We start from the raw sequence: 18,094 nt of genomic DNA on the forward strand, positions 1-18,094 counted from the left end.
TTCATACTGTATGAACTGTTACCATATGAGGAACGTCTGGCAGCTTTTGGGCTGTATTCCCTGGAGTTCAGGAGAACGAGGGGGGTTCTCAGAAACATTCTGAATGTTAAAAGGCCTGAACAGATTAGGTATGATAAAGTTATTTCCCATGGTAGGGGATTCTAGGACAAGCGGGCACAACTTCAGGATTAAAGGAGGTCCATTTAGAACTGAGATACGGAGAAATTACTTTAGTCAAAGAGTGGTAAATCTGTGGAATTTGTTGCCACGAGTGGCTGTGAAAGCCAAGTCATTGGGTATATTTAAGGCAGAGATAAATAGGTTCTTGATTAGCCAGGGCATCAAAGGATATGGGGAGAAGGCAGGGGAGTGGAGATAACTGGAAGAATTGGATAAATCCATGAATAAATGGCAGAGCAGACTCAATGGGCCAAATGGCCTACTTCTATAATTTATGGTTCTAAGGTCATACTCACATCTGAAGACCGGTGGCTGAAGTCAGTTGCTAAAGTTATCTGCTATATGTGGTAACCCCCAAAAAATGCTCTAAGGTACCCTTTGCAAGGCTTATTGAGAAGGTAAAGAGGCATGGGATCCAAGGGGACATTGCTTTGTGGATCCAGAACTGGCTTGACCACAGAAGGCAAGGAGTGGTTGTAGACGGGTCATATTCTGCATGGAGGCCGGTGACCAGTGGTGTGCCTTAGGGATCAGTTCTGGGACCCCTACTCCTTGTGATTTTTATAAATGACCTAAATGAGGAAGTGGAGGGATGGGTTAGTAAATTTGCTGATGACACAAAGGTTGGGGGTGTTGTGGATATTGTGGAGGGCTGTCAGAGGTTACAGCGGGACAGTGATAGGATGCAAAACTGGGCTGAGAAGTGGCAGATGGAGTTCAACACAGATAAGTGTTAGGTGGTTCATTTTGGCAGGTAAAATATGATGGCAGAATATAGTATTAATGGTAAGACTCCTGGTAGTGTGGAGAATCAGAGGGATCTTGGGGTCTGATTCCATAGGATGCTCAAAGCAGCTGCACAGGTTGATTCTGTGGTTAAGAAGGCATACGGTACATTGACCTTCATCAATCGTGGAATTGAATTTAAGAGCCAAGAGGTAATGTTGCAGCTATATAGGACCCTGGTCAGACCCCACTTGGAGTAGTGTGCTTAATTCTGGTCGCCTCACTGCAGGAAGGATGTGGAAGCCATAGAAAGGGTGCAGAGGAGACTTACAAGGATGTTGCCTGGATTGGGGAGCATGCCTTATGAGAATAGGTTGAGTGAACTCGCCCTTTTCTCCTTAGAGTGAATGAGGATGAAAGGTGACCTGATAGAGGCTTTTTCCCAGGGCTGAAATTGCTAGCACTAGAGGGCATAGTTTTAAGGTGCTTGGAAGTAGGTACAGAGGAGATGTCAGGGGTAAGTTTTTTACACAGGGAGTGGTGAATGCGTGGAATGGGCTGCTGGCGATGATGGTAGAGGTGGATAAGATAGGGTCTTTTAAGAGACTCCTGAACAGGTACATGGAGCTTAGAAAAATGGAGGGCTATGGGTAACCCTAGGTAATTTCTAAGGTAAGGATATGTTGAGCACAGCTTTGTGGGCCGAAGGGCCTGTATTGTGCTGTCGGTTTTCTATGTAACACTCCCAATCAATACAGGGTTATTTCTCCACCAAAATGCAGTCAACCAATACATAAAGATGCATAAAATCTGGAGGTAATTGAATGGGGTATTTACATTGTCTCTAGTCTGGACAGAAAAAAGGGTATCTGTAGTGGATTTATGGAATGATGCCAGGTAATGAGTCTCTTCATTGATTATTTTTGTTTTCTCTTTAGCTCATTCTCTTGGCTTATGACCTAGGGCAACCTGTTCCCTACGAGACCACACAGCTTCTGCAAGTGGCCCTGGATGATATTGACGACAATGAGCCACTCTTCCTCAAGCCGCCTGTAAGGACAGTTCAGTAAACACACTGAATCCGGTCAGGAATAGACGAGCAGTTGGGCTCTGTTAACACAGGGACTTGTGTAAGGAATCCTTACAGTGAAGAAGGCAGCTATTGAGCTTATGCCAGGACAGGAAGTTAGCCAAGTTTACCCAACACTGTCTCTCTAGTCCTGCATATAAGTTACTCCTTCTAGTATCCATTCAACCACTGTGTTCCTAAGGACAACAGCTGGATGAGAGAGAGAGAGAGAGAGAGAGAGAGAGAAAAAATCTTTTTATCTTAGAACGTAGAACAGTACAGTACAGGAACTGGCACTTCAGCCCACAATTTTATGCCAAATTAATTAAACCAGTAATTAACTACTTAATTTAAATAATCCCATCTGCCTACACAAGGTCCACATCAGGCTCCTGAACCAGCATGGATAACTTCACTCACCTCAACGCTGACCTGATTCCCCAACCTATGGATTCACTTTCAAGGACTCCACAACTCAAGTTGGAAATATTACCCATTTTCTTATTATTAATATTATTGTTGTATTTGCACAGTCTATCTTCTTTTGCACATTGGTTGTTTGTCAGTCTTTGTGTTTGTACTTACATGAATGCCCGCAAGAAAATGAATCTCAGTATATGGTGACATATACTGTATGTACTTTGATAATAAATTTACTTTAAACTTTGATACTCTTCTGTCCTTTGCATATTCATATACCTGTCTATAGGCCTATTACCCACCATTGTTGCATCTGTCTCCACCAGCCCAGCAGCAAATCCCATCACTCTCTGAGGTAAAATAAAAACTTGCCCCCTCACATCCCCTTTGAACTTACCTCCTCTCACCTTAAATTACCCCTCTTTCCTTAGTATGAAACATTCTGCTCTGGAGAAAGATACCAGCTCTCTATGCCTATCATAATCTATAAATTTCTATCAGATCTTCCCTCAGCCTCCATCCCTCCAGAGAAAATGACCCAAGTTTATCCAACCTCTCCTTATTCCTCATTCTGAGGGCACAGCCTCAGAGTAGAAGGACATCCCTTTAGAACAGAATTTCTTTAGACATTGGGTGGTGAATCTGTGAAATTCATTGCCACAGGTGGCTGTGGGGGCCGTCATTGGGTATATATAAAGTGGAGGTTAATAGGTTCTTGATTATAAGGATGTCAAAGGTTACGGGGAGAAGGCAGGAGAATGGGGTTGAAAGGGTTAATAATTCAGCCATGATGGAATGGCACAGCAGACTTGATGGATCGAATGGCCTAATTCTGCTCCTATGTCTTATAGTCTTATGGTCCTTATAGCATATACCCTCTAATGCATGCAGGATCCAGCCTCTTCTGCATCCACATCCTCCCTTTAATGGAGCAACTGAATGCAATACTCTACATGCAGCCTAACTAGAGTTTTAAAAAAATTGCAACATAACTTTCTGACTCAAGAGCCCAGTGCTTTGACTAATAAGGGCAACTATGGCTTATGCTGTTTTTACCACCTTGTCAAGCAGTTCATTCACTTTCAGTGCATGCCCAGTCTTCCTGGCAGTTTCATTTGCCTACTATCAAGTTCAATCATAAGCTTAGTTTTATTGTTATTCAACCATATACTTGTGTACCACCAAATGAGACAATGTGCCTTTGGATCAAGGTGGACGACACAGTTCGTATAACTGACACACAACACATAAAGTAATAGTGCCACAGATAAATTGACAAATAGTATAATATATTCCAGATGACTGGCATTTAGTATAAGGTGTATTTGCAATACAAGCTAAAAAGTAAACAGTGTTACAGTACTAGAGCTTCATACATGATGAGACCTGGGTAGAGGCAGGGAGTTCAATAGTCTCACAGTCTGGCGGAAGAAGTTGTTTCCCATCCTAACAGTCCTTGTCCTAATGCTACGGTACCTCCTGCCTGGTGGTGGGGGGGTCAAGGAAATTGTGAGAAGGCTGGGAGGGATGATGCTCAGAACCCTATTTACGCAGCACTCCTGATAAATATCTCATATGGGTGGAAGAGAGACCCCGATGATCCTCTCAGCTGCAAATCCCATACCAGAGAGTGATGCAGCTGGTCCAGACCCTCTCAATAGTGTTCCTGTAAAAATTGGTTAGAATAAGGGTGGGGCAAGGCTCACTTAACTCAATCTCCTCTGGAAGTGGAACTGCTGCTATACTTTCTTGACTAAAGAGGTAGTGTCAAGGGACCAGGAGGGAAACTCTGCTTTGTGCACTCCCAGAAACTCCTAACTCTCCACAGAGGAGCTATTTTCGTATAGTGAGGAGTGGCCAGTCTGCCTCTTCCTAAAACTGTTTTAACCTGCTCTGTTACTTTACCAAATGAAAGTAGAACAGAACAGGACAGCACAGCACAGGCTCTTCAGCTGTGATGATGTGCTGACCTTTTAACCTAGTCGAAGATCAATCTATCCCTTCACTCAATCTATCCCTCCATTTTCTTTTCATTCATGTGCCTACCTCAGAGGCACACCCATGCACTCGCCACTCTCTATGTAGAAAAAACCCTACCTCTGACATCTGTCCTATACTTTCCTCATACCACCTTAAAGTTATGCCCCCTTGTATTAGTTTTGTCTGCCCTGGTGTAGAATACATCTACCTTTCAGATCCTTTGTTTTAAGGAGAACAACCCAGTTTCCATAAATGCCATAAAGATGTGTCATTAGGGATCCTGGAAATCTGAGTGAAGCTGAGGTATGCGTTCCCAGGGCACATTAGAAATGCTCCGATGATTTAAGGCCATGCAGTGACAGCTGTTATGAGCACTGCAGTAATGAGAAATGAATCAAGTTTTACTTTTATATTTTTCACATGAAAATGTCAGAAAGAGACAGGGCGTGAGGGAGGTGGGAGAGACCTGCCTGTGAGGTGAAGATTGAGAGTGGTCAGTAGACGTGAATGGTGCAGCTGAATGCCTCATGAACAACGTCTCAGACTGCAGACAAATATTGATCCTCACTGGGTAAGAAACCAGACAGCACAAACCAGTGAGCAGGGGTTTTTCAATAGTCGGGTTATGTGCAGATTTACCTCAGTTATTGCAGTATTTCTAACTGCTCTACTAAGGTGCTGAGTAACTGGTAGTTTTTCTTCCCACGTCAGTTGGTGGTTCTCATCTCTTATAAAAATTGTTAATTTATAACGAGTTCTGGACCTTCATCCAGACACATATGTTCGACTCCCCATCGTGGCAGCCGAACCATCAAATAAAACCGGCAATTTTGTACAGGAAAGCTAAGTAGCAGTTCACACGATGGATTTGCTTTCATCTGGGGCTGTACTAATGCATGATGAGAAACTGCTGTGTGCCTGTCGTTGCAGAAACGTGGCTCTATGACAATATCCCTTGCACCATCAGTCAACAGGCCATGCCAGTCGGGGACTTGGACTATATTTTTATTGTGACTGTATGTGATTCTTCCATCATAGCTCTCTGCGCTGTGTTATGCATGTCACTGTTTGAACTGTGTTTTGCACCTTGACTCCAGAGGACACTGCTTCATTTGGCTGAATTAATGTATATGGTTGAATAACAATTAAACTTGAACTTAAGTTGGATTGTTGTAATTTTCAGGAAATTAGAGCACTGAAAAAGATTGTCCTTATCATCCCAATCATAGCACATTATAATGGTGTTTCAAATAAATTAGATATGAAAAGTAGATGGGTATGTTTTAAAAGAAGGGTGACCATCTATATATCTCTAAAACAATTAAGATCTGGAATCATGTAGGAAAATGCACAAATGGAATAAAATGGGAAAATATTTCCAAAGTGCAGAGAGGAAGGTCAGCTATAAGGTCAGTTATAAGAATGTGAAGGTTTTGTTTCAATTTCAAATGTTTTTGCTGGGAGTTTATCTCTCTGTCAATAATAAGTAGCTGACCTGATGCGATGTTCCTCTTTTGTTAGAGAAGTTTACAGTACCAGCTCCTTTTTGTGGCTGAACACTCTGATCCTGCCACGGTTGTCGGGAATGTGACTGGAGCCATCGATGCAGATGAGGGCGCTAATGCTGTGGTCTATTACTTCATAGCAGGTATGCTCCCAGTCAGTTGAGGTGTGCCTCATTGTTTTTCTGAACTTTGTGTATTATTCCCAACTCTGTTCCCATCTCCTACTCCTTGGCTTGCTGACCTGGTTATTCCTACCCTCTGAACCAACCACACTGGGCGCATTTAGAATAACCCCAAAATATCTGAAGTCCAAATCTCAGAGAATGGTGACCTTTATACTCTCTCTCCATAGCATGGTACAATGGTCACAGTACTTGATTGGTACTAAGAGTCTTAATACCAATGTGTTCAATCCCATCATGGCAAGAGGGGTATTTCCATTCAAGTAATTAACTAAAATGGATTTAAAAGCTGGTATCCATAATGGTGACCACATGCTTACTATATTCCAATTTGGTTGAGCACATTTCAGAGAAGGAAGTCTGTTGTCTTTACCCAACCTGATCTATATGTGACTCCTAACCAATCCTGACCATCTGCTTCCCAATACCCACTAAAATAGCCACAGCAAAAGCAATAAACATTATCCTTGCCAGGAATGTTCTATGAAAGAACAATAGGAGAAGACATTTTGTTAACTCTCTCTGACTGAAGACCAAAATGAAAACAATACGTTATTCTCTTCAATGTCATCAGATTCCGATTCATTTATTTATCACATGTACATAGAAATATACAGTGAAATGCATTAACAACCAACACACTCAAGGATGTGCCTCCTTGCTTGTGCAAAGCCTTCCTCCACTTTGCAACATCCTCATAATCCCTCCCTGTGCCCCGCCGGTAACTCTAGAGCTTTTCACCACTTGGTCTCATCCATCTGGAAATTCAAAACACACCCCCTGAACCAAGCTGTCCATCTCATTCAGTAAGTAGCACAGTTCCTGTCATCATGTCCATTTTAAGGTACTGGGAACTTAGTTCAAGATTAAATCAATTATGTGGTTATATTGTTAGTGAGGGTGTCAAAAGTTACGGGGAAAGGGCAGGAGAATGGGGTTGAGAGAAATAATAAATCAGCCATGATGAAATGGCGGAGCGTATTCGATGGGCCGAATGATCTAATTCTGCTTCTTTGTCTTATGGTGTTACATGTGAACATATGCCTTGTTGTTGTTCCTTCACCTTCAGTCTTCTATTTCATAAGACCATAAGACATCCGAGCAGAATTAGGCCATTCAGCCCATCGAGTCTGCTCCACCATTACATCATGGCTGATCCCGGATCCCACTCAACACCATACAAGTACACCTACCTTCTCTCCATATCCTTTGATGCCCTGACTGATCAGGAAATTTCATTACCTAAAGAGAGAGCCCATCACTAAACCACTGACCCTTGTGTTCTATGGGAATCAGACTATCATTAAACACATGGAAAAAATTTGCAGCATTTTGGAATGCATTGTGGCTATAATTAGTTAATATGTACAGCCAATAGACAGAAGTCCTCTGTCCCTTTAATCCCAGCTGGGTATGAGTTCAACTCGCGGTTGGGTTGTCAATACGGATGAATTATCCTGGAAACTTTGAGAATAATAAAGATTTAACTCAAGGTCATGCAAATGACAAAGGGAAAATTCCTCCAGCCAATAAAAAGGAAATGTTATTGCAATGTAGAAGAACCTCTCTGAATTTTGACTTTCAGTTGTTAAAAATAAACTCACGTGGGAAGAAAATGTTTTTGTGACAGGCAAGCTAGACACATCCAATTAGGTGAAGGCGAAAAAACACTTTAAAGGACGGGTAACACAGCCCTGGAATAGAGAGATGTCCCTTTGGAACAGAGATGAGGAGGAATTTCTGTAGCCAGAAGGTGTTGAATCTGTGGAAGTCATAGCCACAGGTGACTGAGGAGGCCAAGACACTGGGTGTATTTAAACCAGAGGTTGATAGGTGTTGATTAGTAAGGGTGTCAAAGGTTATGGGGATAAGGCAGGGGAATGGAATTGAAAGAGAAAATAATCAGCCATGATTGAATGGTGGAGCAGAGTTGATGGGCCAGTGGCCTTCTTCTGAACATGTTTTCTGGTCTAAAATTAATGCAGGAAAAACAGATGAATTAGGAATCTCAAAGAAGTGGCGGTTGTAAGTTAATTACGAATTTATAAATGTGTAGGTGAGTGTGAGAAGGAAGGGAAGATTCTAGCATGGATAGAAGATGGGGCTGACTACCAGGAGACAAAGAATGGGAATAAAGTTCCCCTTCCTGCTAGGCTGCCAGTAACTAATGGGATTACACAGTGGTTTTGTGACCACTTCGTTTCACATTATAAGTTAATGATGATGGAATTGACGACTTTGTGGCCAAGTTTACGGATGATACAAAGATAAGTGGAAGTGTAGGTTGTGTTGAGGAAGCAGGGAGTCTGCAGAAAGGCTTGTTCAGATTGGGAGAATGGACAAAGAGGTGGCAGATGGAGTAGAGTGTTGTCTGTAGCACGGATTCACCAAACTCTTGCTAAAGAAATTCCTCATCTTCTCTGTTCTAATGGGAAATCTTTGTGAGCCTTTGACCCTGTTCCTAGACTCCCCCACCACAGGAAAAACATCATCTCCATGTCCACTCTGTTTAGGCCTTTCAATATTTGATAAGTTTTACTGAGACTCCCCCACTCCATTCTTCTAAACTCCAGTGAGTACAGGGTCCAGAGCCATCACAAGCTCCTCATACACTTTCATTTCTGGGATCATTCTCATGAACCTCCTCTGGACTCTCTCCAATGCCTGCATTGGAGAACGTCCAGATGAGGTTCATAAGGTGGCCAAGGTTGATAAAAGGTCAAAAATTGCTCACGATACTCTTAAGTGCAGTCTGGCCAATGTCTTAGGAAGCCTCAGCAAACATCCTTGCCTGTATATTCTAGTCCTCTCAAAATGAATGCTAACATTGCACCTGCCTTCCTGACCACCAACTCAGTCTGCAGGTTAACCTTTATGGAATCCTTCCTGAAGACTCCCAAGTTTCTTTACACCTCTGGTTTCTGAATTTAAAAACAGTCTATGCTTTTGCAACACACACAAAATGCTGGAGGAAGTCAGCAGGTCAAGCAACGTCTATGAAAAAGAGTAAACAGCCAACGTTTCAGGCCCTTTGTCTCCACCCACAGCGTCGACTGATTACTCTTTTCCATAGATGCTCTCGTCTCTCTTCTCATTAATTATGGACGTAATTAATGTCAGCACAGATTTGGGAGACCTCAGGGTCTTTTTTTTGTGCTGTATGACACTATGACCAGTGGGTCTGGTCCATTACAGACAAGCATCCTGTGGGAAAAGAAATGCTCAGGGAATCATTCATCCAGAGTTGGCAGTCCCGCATCAGAGGCAGAACTTAAACCAACAGCAACCATTTTGTTTATCTGTTAAAGATATAATTAGAATATAATCTTAATGTGTTTATATAAAAAGAAGCTCATTAAGTTATTCCCCAACACAGCTGGAGACCCAGAAAACAACTTTCATTTGAACAGGAATGGACTGCTTAAGGTGCTGAACGACCTGGACCGGGAAACAAACCCATTCTACACCATCATCATCAAGGCCTCTAGCAACCGGAACTGGAAACCTTCAAGACAGAGGAGTCAGGTTTTTGACCCCAGTACTGACCTCACCCTCCAGGAGGTCCGAATCTTCCTGGGTGACATTAATGACCAGCCGCCGATATTCACAAAGTCTGAGTACACAGCTGGTAAGGCAGATCATTTTATTATGGATGAATATAAAATTAGGGTAAGACTCAGAACAAGACAGGAGCAAAAGGGCATGTAAGCTGAATCATAAGGTTTTCTTTAGAAATAAGAGTCTCATTTTCAGAGTAATGGAGTTAAACAAAACAACACATTTATCGAGTTTTGTTTGTAGTTGTATTAACGGCTGTAGATGAAGGAGACCCTTCACTAGGACCCTCAAAAGTTATTCTTAGCGAATAAGTTGAATATGCTGAGCCCTTTTTTGTAAGAAAATGGCCAAAGGAGCTCAGAAGAATCTCCTTTCCAAAGGGTGGTAAGAATGTGGAACTTCCAAGTTCAGAGGAGGATCCTAAACATATCCATAGTACCTAGAGAAGAGAGAAGAATGAAAGGATGTCCTGACAGAACTTTCCACATATGACTTTTCATTATTTTCCTCCCTGCATGCTCCCCTAACAGTTAATAGATCAACTGTATATATAACAGTATATATACTTATATATAACTATATATAAGTATATCAAGTTTTGGCACAAGCTGATATTTCCTGATATGGTCAGGAACTTTACACAAACACACTCATTTGAGTTCTTGATGTTGATTTCAGAGAATTAACACTTTACACTTATCGGAAGGCAGTAAGTATTTGCAATTGTATTAATCCAGTTTCTTTGCTTTGGAGAATTGTCCTTCCTTGTATTTACTACAGAAGTGAAAGTCCTGTATTCAATGCATAAATGCCGTTTTCTTAGTCATCGGCTGAAAAGAGGATGTTCTCTTTAGCCATTTTGCCAAAGTGGTCAGTATTTTGTAATGATGCTAGCTTAAGCAACACAGCTGTTTGACAAATCTTCAATAGCATTGTATAAAAGATAATTTATTTTGTAATTATTTTTGTCTCAACTGAATATAAATCATTATGGTTTATTGTGCATTTGTGAAGTGCTTGGGTATAAATTCACTATAGTGGTAGAAAACACTATCAAAGTGATGATAATTTTGTTTTTATCTGGTAAATGTTCACCACAATTCCTTAAACAAGAAGTGAGCTTCAAACAGCAATCAAACTACCGTTTTCCCTCTCATCCTACACAAAAAGGTTACATGCTTACACCAGGTAAATACGAACAGTTAAATCAAAACACCTAGATATTTTACATTTCTGTTAATTAATTGGGAGTGAAATTAGCCACATCAGAATTTTCAATTAGCTGACTGTAGCTTGTGACTAACAAAAGCAAAATATTGCAAGAAATCTGAAGTAAAACAAAGTTTTGTAAAGGTCACTGAACATTGATCGGAAGAGGTAAGCTTGCAAGATTTAACAGGTTTTAAGATGCAGGGAAACAGAGGGAAAAGAAATAAGAATGTGGGTGATTGAGTAGAAGGGAGGAGGAACTGAACGGCAAAGTTGTTGAGAATATATTCCAGATTTGAGCATTTGTCCAAGTACCTCTGGTCAATTATTGTGTCTTTTAATTTCTCCTGGGCTTACATTACCTTGTATAATTAATATTTATTGTGTTGTTTAATTTCTCCACCCTCTGTCATATCACCAACTATCCCTTCTCACCGCCTTTTCCTAATGAGATTATTAAGTTGGTTTCTGCTTGATCTGTTAAGCATTTGCCATAATGCTTACATGCGAAATGGCAGCAATAACTTCTCTTTTGAGAGAGGCTGAACCTACATGTCTGTTGGTTTGATTGATCTGTGAGGAAAGATAGGCATGTTTGGTCCTTATGATCCTTCTCATTGCCTAGGCCATCAATGGTATCTGATGTTGCTATTCGTGGATCTCCTTTCTGTGTGGACACTAATGGATCTATCTCCTGCCCATAGGTGTTGCGACTGATGCTAAAGTTGGCTCTGAACTGATCAGAGTAGAGGCATATGACGCTGATATTGGAAACAACAGCCTAGTCTTCTATCAGATTATTAATATCCGCTACATAAACCTGCAGCTCAATGATTCTGAAGATGTTGGGAATGTCTTCATCATAGGTAGGATTACAGGAGGCATGTGCTTCAGTTTAACTGTGAGTCTGTTGCTACAAAACCTTAACACTGGGCTCATGATGTTATGCTATAAACATTGTGATTTAATAAGTTGGTGTAAAATGCCATTCTCCACATTATAACAACTTTCCTCAATACCATTCATGTACAAAAAATTTCCAAATCATTTCACAGACCTCAAATAAAAACACCAGGATGGAAAGTTGACAACACAGATTGGGGCTTGTTTGCAAAGGGAGTAGACCTGGAGGAATATGTTGGTTCAGTCCGAGGATATATTAAGCTTTGCACAGAAAATGTAATAACACAAAAGACAATTAAGGGGTTTCCTAATCAAAAGCCATGGATTTACAGCAATGTGAGGGCAATACTCAGGGAGCGCGATGCAGCCTTCAGGTCAGGAGACAAGCAAGCCTACAGTGAAGCACGGGGGAATCTCCGCAGGGGCATCAGGGATGCAAAGCGCAAGTACAAATTGCGCATTGAAAATCAGTTTGATAACAACAACACCCGCAGTATGTGGAAAGGCATCAAGGTGCTGACAGACTACAAAACCAATAGTCTGCTGCTAGATGATGACACCACACTGCCTGATGTCCTAAACCAGTTCTTTGCCCGCTTTGATACTCAGAGGGAGGAGGCTGCTCCACTCATCAACCCACCTGACGATGGGTCCACCCAAGCAACATCAGGTGAGATCCACCCTGAGGAAAGTGAATGCGAGTAAGGCGGCTAGACCAGACGGAGTGCCCGGCCGGGTACTGAAAGCATGTGCCGACCAGCTTGCTGAGTGTTTACAAGTATATTTAACGTCTCACTGCAACAAGCTGCCGTTCCAACATGCCTTAAAACCTCCACCATCATTCCAGTGCTCAGAATATCAGCTGTGAAGTGCCTGAATGAATATCGCCCTGTAGCGCTGACACCCATAGCCATGAAATGCTTTGAGAGACTTGTGCGCTCACACATTAAGGCTATAATCCCACCTGATCTGGACAGACACCAGTTTGCCTACCGGGCAAACCACTCCACAGAGGATGCAATCACAACAGCCCTCCATATTGCTCTGACTCACTTAGAGGAACCAAACACCTATGTGAGGATGTTATTTGTGGACTCCAGTTCTGCATTGAACACATTCATCCCCCATGAACTGGTCAGCAATCTGAACACTCTTGGCCTTGGTTCCTCCCTGTGCTCATGGGCCATGGACTTTCTCACAGACCGACCACAGCAAGTCAGAGTTGGTAAGCACACCTCCATCACCCTCATCTTAAAAATAGACACCCCGCAGGGCTGTGTGCTGAGCCCTCTGCTCTACACACTCTTCACACATGACTGCACCTCCATCTACACCTCCACCACCCTCATCTTAAAAAGCAGGGCTGTGTGCTGAGCCCTCTGCTCTACACACTCTTCACACATGACTGCACCTCCATCTACACCTCCAACTCCATAACTAAATTTGCAGATGATTCCACAGTGGTTGGCCTGATCTCTGATGAGGATGAAACAGCCTATAGGCTCGAGGTGGATCATCTGGCGGAGTGGTGTAAGGACAACGACCTGGTCCTTAACACTTCTAAAACAAAAGGGATGATGATTGATTTCAGGAGATCAAAGGACAGAGTACATACCCACCCCCCCCCCCCCCATATACATGGAGAGGTAGTGGAAAGTGTGGAAAACCTAAAGTTCCTTGGAGTTATATTGTCAAAGCAGATGACATGGACCACCAACACCTTGCTGCTTGTAAAAAAGGCACAACTCTTCTTCCTCAGAAAGCTGAAACAGGCCAAACTCCCACAAAAGCTGTTGCTTAACTTCTACAGAAGCACAATCAAAACCATCCTGACCAGCAGCGCCACAGTGTGTTATGTCAGCTGCACAGCCGCTGAGCGACAAGACCTGCATTGTGTGGTGAAGGCGACCCTGCGAATTGTCAGGATGGAGCTCCCAGGACTGGACACCATCTATTCCAGCAGACTCAGGAGGAAAGCAATCAGCATAACCAGAGGCACCACACACCCCGGCCACTCTTCATTTGATCCGCTGCCGTCCAGCAAAAGGTTCAGGACACTGAAGACCAGAACAAATAGACTGAGGAACAGCTTCTATCCCAGAGCTGTGGCCTCCATCATACCACTCCCACAGAACAATGACTGAAACTGTGAGCACACACAAGGACTCAAATACTTGCACTAATGGCACTTTGGGCATTACTGTGATATTCTGGTGCTGCTGCAACTTATTTTCTGCTACTTATCTATTTAATTCTGTTTTCTATTACTGACTTGTTTTTATTTACCGCTTTGTTTGATTGCCTGAGAGGAAGCCAAACAGAGTTTCATTGTACCTATGTATAATGACAATAAAGATTATTCAATTCAATTCAATAATAGAATGGGTGACCAGAGGACTGCTCAAAGAAAGGTTTAAGAGGAGACATTGAAAATCTTATCCATGTTTTCCTCAAACATATCATCCAGTACCAAAGGTAAAAAGAAATCTACTTCTTTGACCAGATTTCTAGTCTACTTGTCATCATCTCTATCCTAATATTTTTTATGAAGTGGCCAGGGATGTTTTACTGTTGAAAGGCATTGTATATAAAAAAAATAATAGTTACAGAACATAGAACAGTAAAGCTCAGTACAAGCCCTTCGGCCCAAAATGTTGTGCCAAACTTTTAACCTACTCCAGGATCAATCTTAACGCTTCCCTCCATTTTCTTTCATCTGTCTGCCTCTTAAATGTCCTTCATGTATCAGCCTCAACCATCACCCCCAAGACCATGCTCCAGGTACCTCCCACTCTCTGGGTAATAAAAAACCTTCCTCTGACATCCCCACTGTACTCTCTTGCAATCATGGTAAAATTATGCCCTCTCATATTAGCCATTTCAGCCCTAGAAAAAAAGGCACTGGCTGTCCTCTCTGTCAGAACCACTTATCACCTTATACAGTCTCGCTCCAAAGAGAGTCAGTAGATAACCTGATATACTATTTACTGTCTGAGCTTCACAGGAAGAAGGAATTTCATTGCACTCTCATGTAACTGACAATAACCTAATCTGAAGCTCCAAGCAAAACACAGAAAGCTGTGATTTAGATAGCTGCTGTTGGCAGACATCACACTCTGTCATTTTGACAGACCTGCTGATCTGAACCGATTTCACAGAAGATAGGACTACTTCTTCTTAAGCCCATCAGAAGCCGCCGAAAGCAACTCGACAGAGTCTTCTGTCCTGGGACAGTCATTCAAGTTGTCCCCAGATGTAGCTCATCTTAAGATCCTTCCTCTTCTAGGAGGTCTTTGGAGCTTCTGTTGGCATTTCTGTAGCTCTGGGTTTTTAATGGGATGGGGTTGCTAACTTCATGCCCAACTCTCCTCCTTTCACAGCTGGGTATGGGACAGTCCATAGCAGAGTTAATGCATAGAACAACACAGTAGCAGAAACTGGACCTTCTCCCACCTTTGATATTCTATTCGGGGTCAATCAGTAAGAAACAATAAGTGGCATTCCTTTAGTTGTAATGTTGTAAGAATTTAGGACATAAGAGGAGAGAGTTCAGTCCATCAGGTTCTTACTTGCCAACAGAGGGCTTGGTAATCTCATTCCCTGATCCCACAGCCCTACCCGTGGAGACCCAGTGGCCCTGTAGTTTACAGCACTTAAGTTGGATCCTATTTAAATATTCTAAACCTCTATCAGGCATTGAATACCAAACCCACCCATTAAATAAGGTGTATTTCAATTCCCAACTTATCCTTCTATCAGCCATTTTAAATTTACACAACTAACAGGAAAATGGAACATAGAATAGTACACCACGATCCTTTGACCCACAATGTTGTGCCGACCTATTAACATGCTACAAAATCAATCTAGCCCTTCTATCCACATAGCCCTTCATTTTTCTTTCATCTACCGTATGTGCCTGTCTAAAAGTCTCTTAAACATTCGTACCATAAATGTTCCAACCCCATCAGTGCATTCCACGTAATCAGCACACTCTGTATTAAACAGAACCTACCTCTGAAATCCTCACCCATCAATATTCCCTCTAATTTGTAATGACCAGTGTGTGCAAAAATCTTGTGCTGCGCAATTTTTTTGCCCAGTAACAACATGTGCGCACTGAATTTTATATATAGCAGTATTCATTTTAACAGCTAGCAAAATGCTGTCAATAAGAACTTTGATCTCCTCTGGGTTTGATCGTTTTCGTTCTTGTCCATCTGCACTCACACAAAACACATGAAGCATGCCTGTAGCAGTTAATGAAGGATTTTCTTGCCAGAGCTTTTTAACATATGTCCATATGTGATTTGCTTGCTAAATGATGCTTTAAAAAGTCAGGTTTCCAAATATCACTCCATTTCTTCCCACTTGCAAATTCTCCAGCAACTTTAACATCACAGCAATAGACACAGGTAACACCAGTTTCTGTATTGTACATAAATATTTCTCATAGGTATATTCTCGGGTCATATTCTGCGTGGAGGTCGGTGACCAGTGGGGTGCCTCAGGGATCAGTTTTGGGACACTTACTCTTTGTGATTTTTATAAATGACCTGGATGAGGAAGTGGGTTAGTAAGTTTGCCGATGACACCAAGGTTGAAGGTGGATAGTGTCAGAGATTACAGCGGGACATTGATAGGGATGCAAAACTGGGCTGAGAAGTGGCAGATGGAGTTCAACCCAGAAAAGTGTGAAGTAGTTCATTTTGGTAGGTCAAATATGATGGCAGAATACAGTGTTAATAGTAAAACTCTTGGCAATGTGGAGGATCAGAGGGATCTTGTGGTCTGAGTGCATAGGACACTCAAAGCAGCTGCGCAGGTTGATTCTGTGGTTAAGAAGGTGTATGGTGTATTGGCCTTCATCAATCATGGAATCGAATTTAGGAGCCAAGAGGTAATGTTACAGCTATATAGGACCCTGGTCAGACCCCACTATGAGTACTGTGCTCAATTCTGGTCATCTCACTACAGGAAGGATGTGGAAGCCATAGAAAGGGTGCAGAGGAGATTTACAAGGATGTTGCCTGGATTGGGGACCATGCCTGATGAAAATAGGTTGAGTGAACTTGGCCTTTCCTCCTTGGAGTGACAGAGGATGAGAGGTGACCTGATAGAGGTGTACAAGATGATGAGAGGCATCGATCGTGTGGATAGTAAGAGGCTTTTTCCCAGGCTGAAATGGTTGCCACAAAAGGACACAGGTTTAAGTGCTTGAGAGAAGGTACAGAGGTGATGTCAGGGATTTTTTTTTTACACAGAAAGTGGTGAGTGCATGGAATGGGCTGCTGGCAATAGTGGTGGAGGCAGATACGAAAGGGTCTTTTAAGAGACTTTTAGATAGGTACATGGAGCTTAGAAAAATAGAGGGCTATGGGTAAACCTGGTAATTTCTAAGGTAGGGACATGTTTGGCACAACTTTGTGAGCCAAAAGGCCTGTATTGTGCTGTAGGTTTTCTATGTTTCTATGCACATTCCTGACCTCATGAGCTTTCAGTGTTGTAGTTTCTACTGTTTCATTAAGCCATTCCACTTTAAATGAACTAGCAGTTCTTTTGCACTTCACTAAATAAATCAATAATTTATTCAATAAAAACAGTATAAATAATCTAGTTCTAAAATCTGCAGACAAATCATCACAAACTCCACATTGTCAACAACATTGTATCAGAAACCAAAAAAGGAAATCAGATTGTGTACGATTGTGAAATCTGCTTATCATGTCAACGAGGTTGAGGGTGACAACCTTTTGTGTGCATTTTAACTTCCTTTGTGTGCTAGTAGCAAAAGATGTGTGCATGTGCACACACGCACCTTAGAGGGAACATCGCCTTTAGACTTCCCTCCAATCTCCTTAAAATTATGCCCCTCATATTAGCCATTTCCACCCTGGGAAGAAAGTCTCTGTCTATTCTATCTGTGCCTCTTATTATCTTGTACAAATCTGTCGAGTCATCTCTCATTCTCCTTCACTCCAAAAAAAAAAGACTCCAGCTCACTCAACTTATCCTCATATGACAGGCTTTTTAATCCAGGCAGCATCATAGTAAATCTTCACTGTGCCCCATCTAAAGTTATCACATCCTTCTATAACTCAACAGAATACTCCAAGTGTGGTCTAACCAGAGTTTTATAGAGCTGCAATATCACCTTGCAGCTCTTAAACTCAGTACCTTGACTAATGAATGTCAACACTACCCTTCTTAAGCACCCTATCAACCTGCACAGCAACTTTGAGAGATCTATGGACATGGACCCCCAGATCCCTTTGTTCCTCTGCACTGCTAAGAGTCCTGCTATTGACCCTGTACTCTGTCTTCAAGTTCAGTCTTCTAAAGTGTATCAAATTCACACTTTT

The 18,094-nt window shown here is 42.1% G+C and overlaps 1 protein-coding gene across 1 annotated transcript in view; it reads left to right on the forward strand.

Annotated features, from left to right (window-relative positions):
- Window positions 1–18,094, forward strand: part of cdh23 (cadherin-related 23) — a 1,109,092-nt gene that overhangs the window by 1,055,635 nt on the left and 35,363 nt on the right. The window contains exons 56-59 of the mRNA XM_059946450.1: window positions 1,845–1,958; window positions 5,897–6,023; window positions 9,439–9,690; window positions 11,534–11,695. Of these exons, the coding sequence (XP_059802433.1) occupies window positions 1,845–1,958; window positions 5,897–6,023; window positions 9,439–9,690; window positions 11,534–11,695 (655 nt within the window). The remainder of the gene's footprint in view (window positions 1–1,844; window positions 1,959–5,896; window positions 6,024–9,438; window positions 9,691–11,533; window positions 11,696–18,094) is intronic.

The sequence above is a fragment of the Hypanus sabinus genome, chromosome 21 (assembly GCF_030144855.1).
Source record: "Hypanus sabinus isolate sHypSab1 chromosome 21, sHypSab1.hap1, whole genome shotgun sequence".
Taxonomy (NCBI): Eukaryota; Metazoa; Chordata; class Chondrichthyes; order Myliobatiformes; family Dasyatidae; genus Hypanus; species Hypanus sabinus.